Below are 18,884 nucleotides of genomic sequence, written 5' to 3' on the forward strand. Positions count from 1 at the left end.
CGTAGAAGTGAAATGACAGCAGCCAGGAGCGGACCTGAAATTCTTGGATTTAAACATACACTGAACTACTAGGAAACTCTTCAACTGGAAAAATCCCAGGAGACAGGCTTCTGAACATACCTCCAACTAAACGTCGTCTTTTCACCTGTACTCTCATCAGTGGATATATAGAAGTCAGACACCTTCTAGTAGTGCATGCTTTCACCTTGTAGAAGATCCACCGGCCTTCTAGAAGGTATAGCACATATCCTTGAGCTGTACAGCAGAAACATGGTCTCACCATCCATAGCTTTGGGAGGTACAAGAGCAGTATGTACAAGAGCAATACCTTCCACCCGTCTTATTGTAGCCATGTGCTGATCAGAACTAGAAAAGAGGAACAAATAAGAAGTGAAGTACAAGTAAAAGTTCACCAAACAAGACTGAGACACTATGAAACTGTCTGCATTTTGTTGGGCTGCTTTTCTAGTATGGAATCAGAAAATGTACATAAACCCAAATAGCCCTAATATGTCACCAAACTCTCAAACAGCTTTGGCAATAAAACAGAGAACAACTTGAAATCAAACTTGGGCCTTCCTATTCACATCCTTATTGTCTCACTGCTTCCCATTAAGGATTATATCTCTTATATATTTTGTTATCTAGATGAGGGAAAATTTTCACTCTACTCTGCATTACCCAGTGTTATTTCCACTCAATTTCAACTTGTTTAAACATACAACCCTGGAGCTTCTAGGTCTTAGTACTATTCCCAGTTAAGTGACAGAAGAATAAAGTCCAGTTTCAGGACTGTGTTTATTAACTGTTTATTAACTTCAACAAAAACTGTAAATTAAAGGGTGGTCATTTGGTGAAAACACACAAACTCAGACACACAAATACTGCTCAGCTGGCAATTAAGTACCAAACATTGTACAACTGTGTCAGACATCAACTGCTGAACAACTAATCAATGTAATCAAAATCTTCTGGGATTCCAAAACTCTTGTCAATTCTGCTCTCTTCAAATCCAAATTTACGCTTGGCCCAGGACTTTATTGCAAAGATGTTATCTGCAAACAGAATGGAAAACATTCAGTTTTCAATGTTTAGCAAAGTATGACTTGTAGTCTCAAATACAACGGTAGATGAATTCTAAATAAAATATTACAGATAACGTTCTAAATAATTAAAGAAAAAAAACTAATGACGCACATATTGCTTGCTCTTTAAAATGGAAATGTAAAGCCAAATAGTCAAGCTAAGCAACAACAGGAAGTTGAGTTAAAGTTCCATATAAATGTCACTGCAATAAGCTTCTTCAAAACTGTGCAGCACATTTCCTGCGTGTCAAAGTTGATGAATAAGGTTAAGAAATACCTACTTTGTATTAGCATCCATCATGTGAGGGCAGAGATAAGGCTCTACAAAGCATTCCACTCTTCATAAACAGATGAAAATTCAGAGAAGAATTACATTTTCTGAGTACCTGGAGTTATGACAGTGTCAAACCAGCCACTGCCATTCCTGGTCTCTTTCTACTGAAGTTTTCCTCATCTTAAGAGATTTTAACTCAACAACAACAACAACAAAAGAGTTGCAAATTTTAACAAGGTGTGCGAAGATAGAACTGTTAACTACAGTTATTAGTTAAAGTAAGAAAATGTATCCTTTTTTCAATCATGACTGTGCACCAAATACATTTCTGGATGCATATTGTGAGTGAGGTCTATTCTGTATCATGTCTTAACAAAATGCTAAATTCCTAACAATAACTAAGTCTTTCACTCAAATTGCTCTCGTGCGAAGCTGTCCTAGGCAAAATAAATGCATACAAACCAGTCCATCTGTTGGCTGCCTCCTTGGCTACTTTGCCTGTTTGGCCTGAAAGAGAAGGGAAAAAGAAAACCCAAACATAAGTCGCATTTAAATAATAACAATAGTTTCAAGACATGGAGATGTTTGGTTCTGTTTGCCTGGAGACTTAATTGTCCTTACCCAGACTGGGCCTAGATACAAAGCCTGAAGATACTAGGGGAAAATGAGACTGAAAACACTCTGCAATGCTCTCTGTACATAAGTTGTCTATCACATCAGTATATATGACTATACAGATCAAGAAAATGATAAGAGGAACAGTCAATCACTAGAATCTGCAAACATAGCTTTGGAAAGTCCCCTGACCTTTGAGAGCCCCTTCGATTACATAAACACACTGCTCCTGCTCATTACACTCGGCTTCTCTTAGTAACCACCTTTCCCGATTTAAATACATAATGATAAAAGCTATTTGTAGTAAAGGCAATTTACACAGCTTCCATGAGGCAAAACAGCGTTAAGGAAAGAAAACCTCTTAGATTACCTTGCTTGCACTAAAATAAGTACTAAATCAAACGGGTTGCTTTGTAATGTGGGAATTCATCAGAATCATTGTGGTTCTCACACCTACACACAGCTTAATTATTCTCAGTCAGTCTTGTTAGTACTCGCATGATAATATTCATTGGAATGGTCAGCATGAGATTTATACACGAGTACTGAAAAAATGAATATATGATCAGATATCCATTGTTACTAAGTTTATACTTCAGGCAAAGTTATATTATCCTGAAAAATTATCTTGAAAAATTATCTGCTGGCACTCAGAAAAATAATCACTCTTTATTCTACCCTTTAGTATGCCTTGGGAAGTGATATGAGTAATGGTTAAATGCTGGTAGAATATAGCTTCAAAAACAGTGCAGTTTCTAGCGATGGTCTACAATTAGCTTGGACAAAGAATCATACAATTGCTCAGGTTGGAAAAGACCTTAAAGATCATTGAGTCCAACCACAACCTAACCATCCTATCCTAACTCTAACACCCCTCTGTTAAACCATGTCCTTGAGCACCACATCCAAATAGTTTTTAAACACATTCAGGGATGGTGACTCAACCACCTCCCTGAGGAGCCGATTCCAGTGCTTAACAACCCTTTCTGTAAAGAAGTTTTTCCTGATATCCAACCACCTATTACAAATTAAGTTAAAAAGATGGGCAAAAAAAGGGAGTAGGTGGAAAGAAGGAATTTTTATACATTTACATGCATTAGAAATCCAAACTATTCCTTGCTTGATAGAGATATTCCATATTTCCTGTGCTGACTTCTTGTTGCCACCTCCACATTTTTGTTCCATAGATGGCAGCACTGACAACAGGCAGACAAGGGCATTCTGAAGGCTGGTTCACCAAACACCACACAAATCAAGTTTGCAGAGTAAGGGCATTTGTTGGTCAAAGCCTCGCATTCAGAGTAAGCAACTATGCTGCACTCAGCACTTCTTTTGAAACTCTGATTGTAAAACTGTATCTGAGTTCAAGTAACAAAGTTGCGATTGTAAAAGGTTAAAATTGTATCTAAGTCTAAGGGTCTGGGGCTACAAAGTAACAGCACCCTAATGGTCAGGGTGAGCAGACTGCCTCCACAGGGCCTGCTAGGCTTCAGCAGAAGCCCCTGCTTCTGGAAGCAGCCAAACAGCTGAGCAGGTGCTCCTGCACCATGCAGCAGCTCTCAGCTCCTGCAGCTTGCAGTAGCACGTGGTCTTATGCTCAACGCACACCCACTGTGCCATATGGGGACAGCACGGTGCATCATCAGCCTTCAGACGTTACTTAACACATGTTAAAATGAACACGTGCAATTGTGTTTTAGAAATGAGACTTCTACATCTATTAAAGAAAAGGCAAAGGTAGCCATAGATACAGGTTGGATTCACTTCGCTGAGTGATTAGAATGGCAGTGTCTGCTGACAACAATGCTGTGGCTAGAAATGAAATCATGGTAGCAGGGGCAGGAAGCTGCAGGGGGAAAACCCACAGTGGGCAGCACCTTCAATTACCAAAATAACTAGAAAAAAAAACAAAACAAAACAAAACCAAAAACCCACACCAAGAAAGAGCTGATTGTGTGCAGTGAAACAGCGAAAAACTGTAACCACGCCATTCATTCCAGGCACCACTTGGGATTAATCATAGAATGGCAGAGAAACACCACGTTCAAAGTGTGGAAAGACAGTAAGTAGAGGCAGAACTATAGGACAGGGAAGGTAACATTCAAATAATCTGAACAGATGTCAAATGTCAAAAGAAGGGTTGTCCCAGGCCTCTGGAAACACATATCCCTCCATTACTCTGCTGACAGAAGGCTCAGGGTTGGGGAAACGAGCCACTTGTAAGTGCCTCCAGCACATGACATCTCCGGGAAATGCATTCATAAGAGGCTGGGGCAAGGTTTTTTTGCTTGAAGTTTCCCATTTTAACCTTGCTGGCATGTGACAGTACCGTAGGGTACAGGTGTGGGTTTATCCTACTACGTGTGAAGTTGTTTAAGCCATTAGGCATATTTTATCAACAACAACAGCAGCTATTTTGGCAAGCTGCAAGGCACCTACATGCTTCTCCCATCCAGCCTGACCAAGCTGATGCACACAAGACAGCTTGCACTACCTCTTGTCATCAAGCAGGATGGCACTGCAGTCTGCATAACCACAAATTCCTTCACTTATGGTAAAAACGTCACTCATGTTTCTCCATCAGTTTTTGTTTGGTTTTGGTTTTGTTTTTTTTTAGGGTCAGGAAACACGTTATCCATCTTCAGAAAATACAATTCCCAATGCCTATGGACTCAGAATCTAGCTATCTGAAGGCAAGATAAAAATGCCCTGTGGTCTAGCTCAATTCTTGGCCTACAGTTCCACTGCAGAATCTCGTCTGCCTGCTGAATCTAACACACCACACATGAAAGAGGAAAGAAAAATAGCTACTAAACAGATATGCACTCATCACCTGAAGACATCAGCTGCATACCTGCATCATGGCCAGCATCTTCTAGACATCCCTCACTCCATCACAAGAACCGAGAGAAGGAATCTGCACTTTGACCACATTATGAAAATCTTTTGTAGCTGCTTGTTGGGACTTTCAACAGTTGTGTCTTGAGTATGTGTGTGTGCACAAAGAGGAGTAGAATAGACATCCCCCACCCACCTATCCTAAGTACTGATGTAATCCAATGCTATGCTGCTTATGACTGCCTGTTCTCCACAGGATCATACAGCCATCAGCCTCCCACACAGTAGGGTGAAGTACATATTTACTTCCATTCACGTGACAGCACATCAGTACACTTTTCCTGCAGGATACAAGTCATCCAATTGGCTGAGCTGCACTCTTCTGTCCTAGGCTGATCAGTTCTTGGCATTTTCTAAGCAGGTAAATGGAAGCGTACATTCTTTCCTGAGCCAAATGAAAGCAACCATGGCACATAAAGAAGTGCAGGGCCCAGGAGCAGCATGGCCTGCATGGCTTTTTAATTTAAATGATTCTATGACTTGTGCCGTGCTTGACTGCTATGTCAGCAAAACAGGAAATATGTCATAAAAACTATAAGGCTAAGGGTCAAAACATTTTGAGCACTTCTAGTAGAAGTCTCTTCCTCCCTCAAACCCAAGTATCTAGCAGAGCAGCAGGGAACTCAGGAAGCCTAGATTTGGGAATTGAACCATTTTCCTAAGCAGTCTTCTTATCACAGGGACAAACAAAACCAGTCATGGAAAGGAAGTACCCAGAAATGCTGAATGTCTGGAGAGAAAGTGAAAAAACACACTCTTTATGGTCTTTAATGCTGGCAAGTGACATCCAGATAGGGATGGATGAAGGAACTGACCAAAGAGGCCAACTTGACACAAGAGTGTGTAGAACAGCAGCAAAAAACCATCTAGGGCAAACAGACTGCTCCTGGCCAGGGGTGGCATCTGGCAGCACACAACGCCAATGCAGCAACGCCTCTGTCAGATATGAGCTGGTGGTATATATCAGCTTGTCAGAGTGGTCAGGTTGTGCTGCTTCTGATTCAACACTGGAAGCCCCAGGCCACTCTCAGCATTATGCAGAACCACAGCTGCCTCTTTCCTCTCATCTGCTCCTCCTGTCAGTTCTACGGCTTTTCTCCTGAATGTGGTGTTGGAAATTAAAGTTCCTACTTGCGTTCCAAAGCGGAATGGCCACCTGAGGTTCCTTTAAAATCTCAAACATTTCCATGGGCAGAAAACCACTACATGCCTCATCAACACAATATACATGCTCCAGGAAGCTGGGTTACTCTTTCTATCAGATTTCTGATATTTCCATGACCGTTATACAAATGCAGTAATAACCATAACCACCCCATAAGCATCTGTCATACCTACTTTCAGGTTGTTTCTAGAAGCTTTTTGTTTGTTTTGCTTTCTAAGTCCTGCATATAAAGTAATGCAATGGAAGCAGTCTCTGAATAGCATTCAAGAATCAGGCTGTAAAGGTACCATGGAAAAGCTAGAAAGCTCCAACAGCTATACTGAAAAATCTCAAGAGCCTGAGGTAGCCCACAGCCACTTGTAGTCTTGGAAACAAAGAAAGAACTTCTGCCTTCTTCTCTCTTCTAGCTTCTATTCTGGAATATTCAAAAGAACTTTATATATAATTATAACCAATATTTTCATATATAAACATTTCCAGGACTAGCCAGGAGCCTCAATTTCTGCACAATAACAGAAGCTATTTACGTTTATAAAACTAGCACCAGTTGGAGCTGGTTTGACCTACAAGTAATGCCACACAAAAATTGTATGGGATTCCCACAAAGATACCTGACTGCAGAGAGAACAAACATCCCTTTAAGGAGGCAGGTACCTACCAACCCACAGGACTGTTAGCAGGTGCATGCAAAATACAACTGCAAACTTCAGCATGTGGCCAAAGGAATAATTTTCCAATGTGAATTACAATTCTTCTGCATGAAATGCAGGGAACAGCTGCAACTGTTCTTTTAGGCCAGCGAGGATGATTAGCCAGAAGATTCCCAACCTCTGTCATGAAAGTGGTCAGGGCAAACAATTTGCATTAAAAGGATTTGAATTCCAGTAATAATTCTGCATCCACTTCAACTGATTTTAAATATGAAAAATGGTAACAACCAGGAAAGTATATGAACAGGAATCTCCAGCAACTCTTGTCTATTCACTGCTGTCTACAGAGAAGGAAAGCCAAGGCACAGACTTAGCTGAACTTAGTGAGGGATGTAAAAGACAACAGGAAGGGGTTCTATAGGTACATAGGCAGGAGGAGACTGGCCAGGGAGAGTGTTCCCCCTCCAATGAAAGGTAAGAGGGAGCTGGCTTCCTCAGACATGGAGAAAGCTGAGGTACTCAATGACACCAAGCTGAGTGGTGCAGTCAACACATTGGAAGGAAGAAAAGCCATCCAGAGGGACCTGGAGAAATGGGCCCATGAAAACCTAACGAGCTTCAATAAGGCCAAGTGCAGGGTGCTGCGCTTGGTTTGGGGCAATCTCAGGTATTTATACAAACAGGGGGAAAATCTCCTTGAGAGCAGCCATGATGAGAAGGACTTGGGGTCTTGGTGGATGAGAAGCTGGACGCGATCCAGTAGTGTGCACTTGCAGCCCAGAAGGCCAACTGAGTTCTGGGTTGCGTTAAAGAAGGGGTGGCCAGCAGGGAGAGGAAGGTGATTGTCCCTCTCTATTCTGCTCTTGTGATGCCTCATCTGGAGCACTGCATCCAGGCTTGGGGCTACCAATACAGGAAGGACATGGAGCTCTTGGAGTGGTTCCAGAGGAGGGCCACTAAGATAATCAGAGGGCTGGAACATATCTCCTATGAGGAAAGGTTAAGGGAACTGGGTTTAGCTTGGAGAAGAGAAGGATCTGGGGAGACCTCATTGTGGCCTTCTAATATTTGAAGGGAGCATATAAACAGGAGGGGGAACAGCTGTTTATAAGGGTGGATAGTGATAGGACAAGGGGAAATGGTTTTAAATGGAGGCAGGGGAGGTTTAGGTTAGATATTAGGAGGAAGTTTTTCACACAGAGGGTGGTGACGCACTGGAACAGGTTTCCCAAGGAGGCTGTGGATGCCCCATCCCTGGAGGCATTCAAGGCCAGGCTGGATGTGGCTCTGGGCAGCCTGGTCTAGTGGTTGGCGGCTCTGCACATAGCAGGGGGGTTGAAACTAGATTATCACTGTGGTCCTTTTCAACCCAGGCCATTCTATGATGACACACTACATAGAACATTATGCTTTTATGGTATTCATTAAACTCCAGGTATTTTCCAAGCGTTTCTTCAAAAATCCAACCCCATAGGTAATAGCACTCACATCCCACCAAGCACATGAACTGCAATCAGTATATAACATTTCTGAGACTACCATCCTGTCCAAATGCACAAGTAAACATGGCTACTGAGAAAAAGAAAACGAATTATGTAACTAAAATAAACATCTACAAAAAAAACCCAACAAACTAACTTTAGAACCAGCTGTGTGTTAATAGAGCATAAATTAATGTTCCTTTTGCTAAAGTAGAAGTTTTAAATTCTAGAAATATTTCGCTGTTTCTGGTTTTAAACTGGACAGCAATTGGAAACAAGATTTATATACCTCTCTATAAAATAGCAGATTTTGCTTTAGCTTCTTAACCTCTCTTTGGTGGGCAGAAAGAATTAAACTTGCACTGGTTAAACTTAAAGTTATGTGGAGCTTTCATTGTCAGTCTTAAAAAAAATCTGGATGAATAAAAGGATTCCAAAAGCTTCATGTTTCCTGTGGTTCTGTCCACTGCCATAGGCTTTAGGGAATCACATGTCCAGTTCTGCAGGCGTACATATATATTATGTTATGCAGTCTTTCTTTGGGAGAATCAAGGACTCTCTTTTCCGCAATGCCTGTTTCCCTATGAGAATACCCTCTTGCCTTCAGAAATCTGCATCTAAGCTGAGAAACCAGGGCTCAGTCCTGCACCAACTGAAGCAGAATTACAAGCTCAACAAAGAAAATTATAGAATGCCTGTTTTTACTACCAATGACTGTAATACTGTGGGAAGATCTATAACTCAATGCTAAATCATGCTAGTTGGCTTAAACAGCATTTCCAAGAGGCAAACAACAAGCTTCCAGCACTGAACTACTGTGGTTATTAAAAAGCTTCTTACATTTTACAAATGTGGACATATTTTCACAACACCCTACCTATAAAACGGAACTGTCCAAATATAACCACAAAACCAGACTATTCTGTAGCTTCCTCTAGTGGCCAATCCCTAAATCATGTTTCTGCTGCCATTTACTGTAGTTAATTATTTAAATACAAATGCTGAAGTTCTGTGTTCAAATGCAGTAAACGTGGGAAGGCAGAGAAGTTTGTACTTTAGCTCTCTAATACAAAAGCCAAGAAAATTAAGGCAGAACATTTGTTACTAATACTAAAAGGACAAGCAGCAAAGTCAGCAGAAAACAGAGTCAGTATTTAGTACTTCAATTTGCCCCTTTCTGAATATGCATTCTAATATATTTAGTTACATGGCCAAGCATGACTTTCCCATCCTAAGACTCAGGAAACAAAACAGATGTTCAGCTTTTATTTTCTTCAGATATTTACTATGAACCATCCAAATTTCATTTTGACACTGGAATTAGTGTGTGTGCACTAATGGGATGTAAACCTAACGAACGTCACTAGGTTTGTTTCTGCAGTGCTTTTTTTTTAGGGAAAGAACAACTAAAAAAGGCATATCACCAAATTGGGATGCTGTTGAAATCAGAAGGCAATCTGACACACCTCTAAGGCATCACAGTAAAATCAAGGCATACAAAAATACAGGATGGGCAATTAATAGAATGAAATTTTATACTGATTATCAGAGAGCTTCCCTCGTGGGTTGAAGTTATTTATGGAAAGAAAGGGAAAACTCAACTGCAGGAAATGACAACTGCCCACTACAAAACATATTATATTGAACAATCCAGCTTTCAAAAGTACGTTTTTGTAACATAACAGCCATCTCTTCTTTCTGACTCAAAATGAAAATAAACAGATTTAGATTCGGTAATCCCCGTGTTAATCCAACTGAAAACAATCACGAGGATTAAGTTACTGAAATTGTATAAGTTGTGGAAAATCATGTATCACTCGTGCAATGTGAAAAGCGTTTAAAAATCTCTGAGAAAACAGCTTGGCTTATAAGGTTGTTCTGGGAAACAACAGCACTAGCATTTATGTCTAGATGACTACCTGCCATTGAATGAGATTCTTTATATCTTCTTACACTGAAAACTACAATTTACTGCATCTTTTTTTTTTCTGCCTTTGCACTTCCCCACACTCCAGAGCCAGAAAAGTCTCTTCCCCAACCCCACATCTCTCTTGTTTTGTTTTGTTCCGTTCTTCCATATATCATGAAATTCCATTCAGCTTTGACAAGGATATTAACTCCCCCAAAGTGACATTTCCATTTAATCGTTTTTATGCTGCCAGCACCTTTAGACAGTGCAACAATAACTGTTGAAACATGCAACGGAGCATCAACTTTTTAACTGAAGGTCAGCAACAAATTATTTTCAGAACGCTGCTGTACAGTCCCTTGGGAAGTCTACAGGTAGCCCAACAAGGCACATGTCACCAGTTCCCTTAAATGCTCACCTCTCCTTTGCAGAAGCATGAAACTTCCACATGCTTTAAAGAAGAGGAGGCTGTGCCTGGAGCAATTAATGATTACAATTATTTCTCTTGTCTAGATATCATTCCACGTGTTGCCATCTACTGCTGTATGTCCTACCACCCAAGCTGTAATTTGTCCCCCTGTGCCTAATATATAGAAACATGTTCACAGAAACTCCTTTTTAAAAGAGAGGCTCCTCAACTCTGCCAGTGCACTGCTTAACTACAAGACTATCTATCTCAGCACTTTAAATACCTGGCACTACAAATCCCTCTGATGTCAGCATCTGCCTACAAGTATTCATTTTTACAGCTGGAGTGTGTCTGTTATTTCTCCTTAGGAGAGTGCACAGCAGAGGATTTACAGCCCAGTAACCTCAGGTCTCAAGTTTGCATATTCCCTTGCATACCATTACATCCTTAGGGAAAGATAATGTAGCTGACAAAAAATGTCATGGTCCCACTAAAGAAAGAATATCTGTTCAATTCTGGGGTGTGCTGCCAATTGTGTTTATGTTCCTGGCCTTCTCACAGCACATTTCTAAAGCTGCAGACTCTGCTGGAAGAATAAGGAAAGAGAAAGGTTCAGATTCAGTCAAAAATGTTCCCAGAAAAGGTCTGTGCCTGTTTCTCATCACTCTGCAATGGCATTTCGGCATTACAGCAATTGAATATGCAATAGTGTTTGGGTAGCAATCTAAGAGCCTAGTAAATAAAACATTACACTTGAAGCACAGAAAATTCAATAAAATTTCATGCATGCTTTTCATTTTTCATGTTAAGGATTAGAATATTAAGTACATTTCAGTGCTTGAGTCTGCATTAAGTAATTAAAAAAACAGTATTTCAGTCAGTATAAACATCAACACATAAGTTATTACACCAATGACTAAATAAAAATTAAATGCTTCTAATGAAATGTTATGTGTTAAATGGACAAAACAAAGGAAGCAGAGTGATATCTTACTGAGCCTATATGGAACTAAAGGCAAATGGAAGCCAGTGTATGCTCTTCCTGCATGATAGGGTTCCAGTTACAGAATAAACGTTGTTACAGAAACAATGGTCCCAATATTACTTCTAATGTACCAGAATATTTCAGTGTTTGGGTTGTTTGTTAATTGCTCAGCCTTTGGCAGACTAAGTATCAACTAAAGAAACCCTCACCTTATATAATATGGCAGAACATGAAAAGAAGTTGTTAGGGTACCCGTATTGCTTACAGCTTTAAAAAACAACTGCAGTTATACATTGGCTGATCTCTGCACACCAGATTTCAAGCTAAAAAGCGCAGACTCCTCCTAAGCAAAAGTTCGCTTTGAACAATATACAACTTACGCATTTCTTCAACAACGTCTGGATCACATTCCCTGTATTTTTCTATTTCTGCCTTTAACTGCTCTTTTTTCTGTCGGAGGGTGGCAAGTTCCTTCATCAGATCTGCACGTTCTGCCTGAGGAATCAAGGTATGTTGGGAGATGAATTAAAAATAAAAACCATACAGTAAAATTATCTCATAGAACACTCTTAGAAATATATATTTTAAAGCTGTTTTTACTACTGCTTTCCATCAATTAGCCAATCCAGCGTCTAACGCACACACAAAATTCTCAGCAATACTCAGTGATACTGAATACAAATTGGAAGGAAGAAAATTAAGGTCAAAATGGAAAATCAAATTTCCTACAGCCTTTGAATTCGGAGCAGTTTTACCAACCACTCACTATGCTCTTGTGTTTAATGGTTAAAGGACAAGTAGAAGCACTAACCTTGTGATTAAAGACAGCATTACAGAAAAAGCTGCCATCTACATTCCCACACATCTGAAATACCAACTACATATGAGTGGTCTCATAATGTATTTTTCCCCTTGTCTGTTGCACACCATTTAAGAGCAGTGGTCTCAAAATACACTTAAATATTTACATTGTGAATGCATGCACTAGTTCACAAGCACTTCCACAGCCAACTCAGCATAGATTTCTACTTCAACCCATATTTACAGTCAGCCTCTGCACCTGGCTGAGAACTGGGATATTCAAAGAACTCCTGCTAGGGCACTGAGTAGCCTCAAACAGCCAAGCAACACCAGATAAAAACATGACAATTTACAACCCCCACAGCAGCCTAACAGTTTGAGGTACTATCCAACATTCGCATTCCCAGTACTTCTGCCAACAGCCTGGATTCAGCCCATCCTGCAAAAGTAGAATGGAAATCAAAGGCTTCCAGATGCTGGGGGGGATATGGAGGCCATCTGCTCAGAGACCAACATAGTGATCCAGATTTCTCAGGACTTCTTCCTGACGTTTATGCTGGAACCAAAGTGTTGGAAGCATCGGCAGAACAGGATTTCCAGGACCGATCGATTCTTGCAACTAGGGCAGGCCATGTGGTGGAGAAGGCCAAGCCTCCAACAGCCCACCAACAAAAACCTGAGAGGCAGAGCTGTATGTGAAACCTGCCTGTGTTTCACTGAGTATGGTCAAACCCAGAACGTCTCTGTAAAACATTTTAGATTCTAAGATATGGCACTTTGCCACAGAATTCCACAGTTTTTTATTGGATGTTCAAACCAGTTAATGCTGAGAACCTCAAGTCAAATCAGCAACTCACACTTGGAGCAGCTACTTATCACTATTTTCCTCAGTAGTGCATGATCAACTAAAGGAAGACTCTAGCATATAGGAGCATCTGATTTGTGTCTCTTCCATCCTCACCTCCAGCACTTAGAAATCTTAATGTATTTCCAAAGACTCATTACTACTTGCAAACTCTGAATGCTCAGACCCATTTTCCCTAATAGGAGAGCCTCCCCCTGCAAATGAACTTACAGTATTTTCGCGTCCAATTTTCGATTTTTCAATGCTTTTTTCTAACATCTCTTTTTTCTGATTGCTTTCTGCAAACTGGTGAAGGAAACAAAAAACAAAATCAATCCATTTCAGTGACATATACACTTAACATACAAAAGACATACGTGCACACTTACAAAAGTCCATACTTAAGTATTTAAATAACCACAAGTATATAAACATCTAAATATATATATTTTAGCTTGTGTTATAACAACACATTCAAAACAAATACCAAAACACCCAAACATAAGAATTATAGGAAGCACATATTTTAATTCCATGCCATATAATCGTGTTGCACACAGCAAAATCCTGTTTCATATCATAACCTGGCATCTCTATGCAAAGGCACCCACAACAGGGAGGCTTTGGACTAGATGATTTCTTTTCATCCTTTTCCAACTCTTTAATCTCTCCCATAGCCACTCCCTCTTACTGACTGGAAGCAGTGGCAATAGCTGCAAGAGCTCCACCTGCTCAGCTGCTGATAACAGCATTCCCAAGCCTTGGTATGCTATTGGTGCTGCCCCAATCCTTTTAGTATACTGGTGTATAGAATTCTCTATGGCTCAAAGGCATACAAAGCCATGGGGCTCCTCCTGTGTGACACTCTTAGAGTTAAGACTTCCAAGCTGCCACCCCTCAGGTCTGAAGCAGAGGCGTCTTTCAGAGGAAGCCATATCTCACAGGGCTGGCACAGACACTGCCTTCATTGCCCTGTCACTCCAGAGGAATTACCTACCAAGACAGATCTCTCCCCGTTAGCCTGCTGCCCATCTTTAACCAGGTTTAGTTGGAAGTCTTCCAGGGACACTTTGGAAGCCCTTAAGCTGAGCCAGATACATGACGCACCCCCTGCTCCTCAAGGGCTGTACTCAGTGCTAGCTAGAGCTTCTTGAAATACTAAACATGAATGAGAATACAAATAATAATAAACTCTAATAAACATTTAGTTTGGAAATTAGCTACTCCACTTGAAGCCAATACCAAGAAAAAAAAAAACAGCAAAAAAAGAAAAGGTAGCATTCTTTGTAAGTACAAACTCTGGTTTAACTTGAAGGTGTTCTGTGTATATGTCAGGTAGAAATATCAGATTAATCACCAGTATGATGGAGGTGGCTGTCAAAGCCATCATTTCATTCTTAAAAGAAGCCAAACTCCTACTAATGGCACTGCCTACCCCCAGAAACTGTCACAGCACACCTCTGCTTCTATATTCTCATCCTACTCGCTAATGATCCCACTGAATGGAAGAGCATTCCTAGATGCTCCTTGCAGTCCTTAGCCTTGATAATTTAACCATATTTATATTCTTGTGCAACTAAATTGGCAAGACTATGCTGGTCTTCACATGAAAAACCATTTCTGCAGCACAGTCCTCTCCAGGCAGACCACATACAGTCACTTTGATTGCAAGAATTCAACCTGTTCACACAGTGCAAACAGAGCTAGTTTGGAGCCACAGCCAATTTTTACTTAAATCCGTGTTCAGTGTGTATAGTGTATATTTAGAAACACAATCATAAATGCATGAAAAAATAGGAGGCAGAGCTTATTGCCAAGTCTTACGATATTGGACATAAAGGTAAATAAAGCTCCATACTGGTGCTTTCTGAGGATTAGGTCCCAGCACAACTTCAGTTCACTTGGTTCTGTGGGAAGGTTCCTTTCTTCAAAACCGCTTCCCGCTCCTGGATAAACATGTGTTCATGCATGTGTGCGTATACACGCAAATAAGGTCTGCTTTCAATAGCAATGTTTTACTTTGACTTCACTTTATATAGAGATTACTTTAATGGCAATGAGTATATATGATTTGGGAAGAAATATGCCCAGCTGTTTACTCACTGCTCTCAGTGAAAGTAACCACAGAGGCAGACTGAAGTACACCAGCATCTCAATTTTGGTCAAGAGTTCAACAACAGCACTCCTTCTGGGTTTTCCACGAAGTTCATATAAAATTAGTTGTGTTAGTATTCACATTCTGCCTTACTAGATGGAAACATACAGTTCAGAAAAGGATAAGTAGCTAGGTGAAGTTTGCTATTTGCAAAGCCCAAGGAAAAAAAATCCCAGAGCACACATCATTTAGTATCTCTGAGGCAAAGAATTTTGCTGCAACTAAGCTCACTTAGAAAGCAGAGATGTCAAAGAGTTTATATAGATCTACATACTACACAAGCAAAGAATAAGACAATGCTTTCCAGAACAGAGAACATAAAGTTGTTCATTTATCTGCTTTCCATATTTATAAAGTTCTTTAGGAATGTGTCTGCATTTTCTAAGATGGAAGCACAAAATCTTTCAGATAGACATAATTAAATAACGAAAGCTGGCTACCAGCTTTTGGTCCTCTATATTCTAGGGCATTTAATCATGAAAGGGACAGAAATAATAAACACTGAGAAATTTCTTTGCCAGTTCTAGATTCTGACCTGCATAATGTATAAAGTAGCCATGCCACAAGGTTAGAAGGCCTTCCTCTGACTAAAACCAATGATAACTTTTGTACAACTTTACTGAAGATATTTTCTTCCTTCTTATGCAAATTCTTTTTCTTTGTGTCCACAATTGAGAATTTCAGAATTCTTTTTACAAAATAGAACAGTCTGTGTGTGTCGAAGTGGGTATTCCTATGACAACAAAAGATGAGGATAAGGGAAGGAATTCTAGAAAGAGAAGAGAGATTGAAAAAGCAAACAAACAGGATGAGAATGTAAAGGGCAAAGAACAGATGGTCAGGGTCCACGCAAGGAATCTGTGACAATGGGGGAAACAGGAAGGCTTGGATAACAAGGCAAGAACAGTGCTGAAAATAACTGTACATGGAAGAAGGCAAGAGAGCTATCAAGGATAAAGAAGTCAGATAGAGGAAGGATGAAGACAAATCACGTAATACTTAACAGAGAGATAAGGGCAAATGGCAGGTGATAAGTTATAGCCCTGACCTAGAAGAAAACAAACAAAAACCCCTCACAAAACAAAACAAAAATCCCCCACCAATTTGCAAACGCTGCATATGTATGAGAGCAAAGGAGTACATCTGGCCTTCCCATGCACCAGCTCTAGAAAGGTCTGATTGCAAAGTAGCACAGTAGTAGATGGAAGATTTCAATCCCTGGAGCAATCCTGGGATATCTTTCAAGTGAACTGACAAATAATTGCAAGGAACATTAACCACCCTGAGAGAAATCCGACTCCTGCCAATAGCTGTGGGATTGATCTGGAGGAAAAGCTACTTAATGCCACCCCATTACGTTTTTTAAAAGAGATATCTAGTCTGAGACATGAACAACCTTCTGCCACAAATGTAACTGATCAGATGTGGAAAACAGTACGGAAAGATCTATTCTGCTGTACTGGAAAGCCTTACATCTCCAGCCTGTCTGCTCACACAGACCTCCTCAGAACCAGCACATGATAAAGCAAATTACAAGAAAGCAGGAAAAATCCCACCTGGCAGAAAGCTGTTTAAACAAAGGATGGGGGCAAACAACACTAAATTAGTCAAGAAAAAAAGCATCTCCGTAATAGCATTGACACTGTTTGCAAAACACAGAGGCAACCTGCAAGAAGCTAACATCTGTAAAACAGAAAAGCTAAGTAGGAAACCATCCTGTTCGTTTCATAGACCACTGTGGTCAGTTGACTGCCCACTGGCCTGGCCAGTCCATTGATTCAGTTCCAAGTGCCTGGAGGAACGCTCAGACTTACTTTGCAAATGTCCCTTCATGCTTAGCTGTACAGCTGTGCAGCAGTTTGTGCATGTTAAGTGCCACATACCTATAATAGATGTCTCTGCCACCCCTAGTCTGGGTTCTGGTTTGTGTCAAGGAACAGAGATTAGAATATGTAGGTAATTCATAATGCATTGTGCACACGCCATAGTCAGGGTTCCACTGTGGTAACTCAGTGATGTGCATTTCAAAGAGGAACGTTTAAACCTGACACACAATTGCAGCAGGTTTCAATTCACTTCCTCCTCAAAATCTGCCTGATACCTCTCTAGCTCAATGCTAGTTACACTCTCCAGCAAATGTTTGTTGTATTCCTTCTTGTTCCCCATTCTCAACCATCAGTGCCCTACCCAACGTGTAGCTTTTCTTCCCAGAATTTTACAGCACCACCAACCTGGTGTTGGCCATACAAAGGCATGCCCTTGCACTGGATGAGGATCAAGCTGAGGTCTTGCATGCTAGCCACAAGCATTCACAACAGCTACCCACTGCCATTATGTTCTTACAGAGCAATATCACATGTACCATTTTTTTGTGGTCAGAATACTCAATGAAAAATGGTACGAACAGCTATTACTTTTACACAACCCACAAAACTGGGGCACTGCAGTAGAATTCAATATATCAATTTTCTAATTGATCATAACTTTCCTAAATTATTTACTTGGGGTTTGAAGTTCTCTACACTTCGTTTCAGGCCAGAGGCAAGCACTGTGTGCTTTTAGCTTTAAGAAAGGCAGTTCAAGAGTTTTAGGGTGACGTTTGTAGTTGAGGGGTATATTTCTTTCCCATGTTAAGGCCATCTCATTGCTGAAAAAATTAAGTGGAATTGACAGAAGGCATACAGAGAAAGCACTTCAAAGCATTCCTCTAGATTACAAAGAAAGATACTTAAAAAAAAAAAGACTGATAATAGAGAGAGCAAGAATGCAAAGATTAACAGCCAAAGAACAATGTGAACATATTGAAAACAGATCTGCTGTGTTAAAAGAAAGGCACAGAGCTCCACTAAAGGAAATCACTCAGCAATTGCTGTTGACTGAAACAATAAAGCTTAAGAATAAAAAGGCACATCAATGTGCAGAATTGTTTCCTAAAATATTGCACAAAGCAAATACACAACTGCTTTTTACACGCTTACTTTTGAGGTCCTCCAAACACACAGAAGTAAACATCAAGCTGGCTGGTCAAACTACCAGCATGCTCATGGCACAGCAGAGCACCCACAGTCAATGGCAATACTGTCACTCTACTCTCAGGTTGCAATGCCACTTTGCTGCCATCCCATACAGTGAACCAGACTGCAGCAGCAGCAGGTCCCAGGCTCGTTGGGGGTTCGTTACAGGATGTTTTGCAGTTCTGGTGAAGCACAGACTAACTAAACAAAAATGATGTGTAAAAAATGAAAAACGAATGCGTAATGTCTTACTCCAAGTCATTACAAGTCGCTTGAGCAACATGAGGCAGCGAATCACAGTTGCAGAACTTAGAGCATGAGAGATGCACCTGGGAGACAGTCATAGCTAAAGGAACACAGGCAAGAACAAGAGCAGAGATGAAAACCGTACAGAGTAAGAACATTTAACCCAGGAATCAAAGAATAGACAACAGGGTTTTCACAGCGAGAAAACGCCATAAAAGGGATTGGCAGCAGACTGTAGGAAAAAAAGAGAGGACAGGGCCCACCATATTTCTGTACCCAAAAAGTATTTCTTCTTAAACCTTGCATTAGTGGTATACATTGTAGGTATGGAAAAATGTTCAGTATAAGAACTC

At 40.5% G+C, this 18,884-nt stretch overlaps 1 protein-coding gene across 1 annotated transcript in view; it reads right to left on the reverse strand.

Annotated features, from left to right (window-relative positions):
- Positions 1-775: 775 nt before the first annotated feature.
- Positions 776-18,884, reverse strand: part of MND1 (meiotic nuclear divisions 1) — a 28,801-nt gene continuing 10,692 nt past the window's right edge. The window contains exons 5-8 of the mRNA XM_072335905.1: positions 13,348-13,422; positions 11,852-11,966; positions 1,822-1,866; positions 776-1,055 (exon numbers count right to left, since the gene is read on the reverse strand). Coding sequence (XP_072192006.1) covers positions 949-1,055; positions 1,822-1,866; positions 11,852-11,966; positions 13,348-13,422 — 342 coding nt within the window. The 3' untranslated portion in view covers positions 776-948. The remainder of the gene's footprint in view (positions 1,056-1,821; positions 1,867-11,851; positions 11,967-13,347; positions 13,423-18,884) is intronic.

Source organism: Excalfactoria chinensis, chromosome 4, assembly GCF_039878825.1.
Source record: "Excalfactoria chinensis isolate bCotChi1 chromosome 4, bCotChi1.hap2, whole genome shotgun sequence".
Classification (NCBI taxonomy): domain Eukaryota; kingdom Metazoa; phylum Chordata; class Aves; order Galliformes; family Phasianidae; genus Excalfactoria; species Excalfactoria chinensis.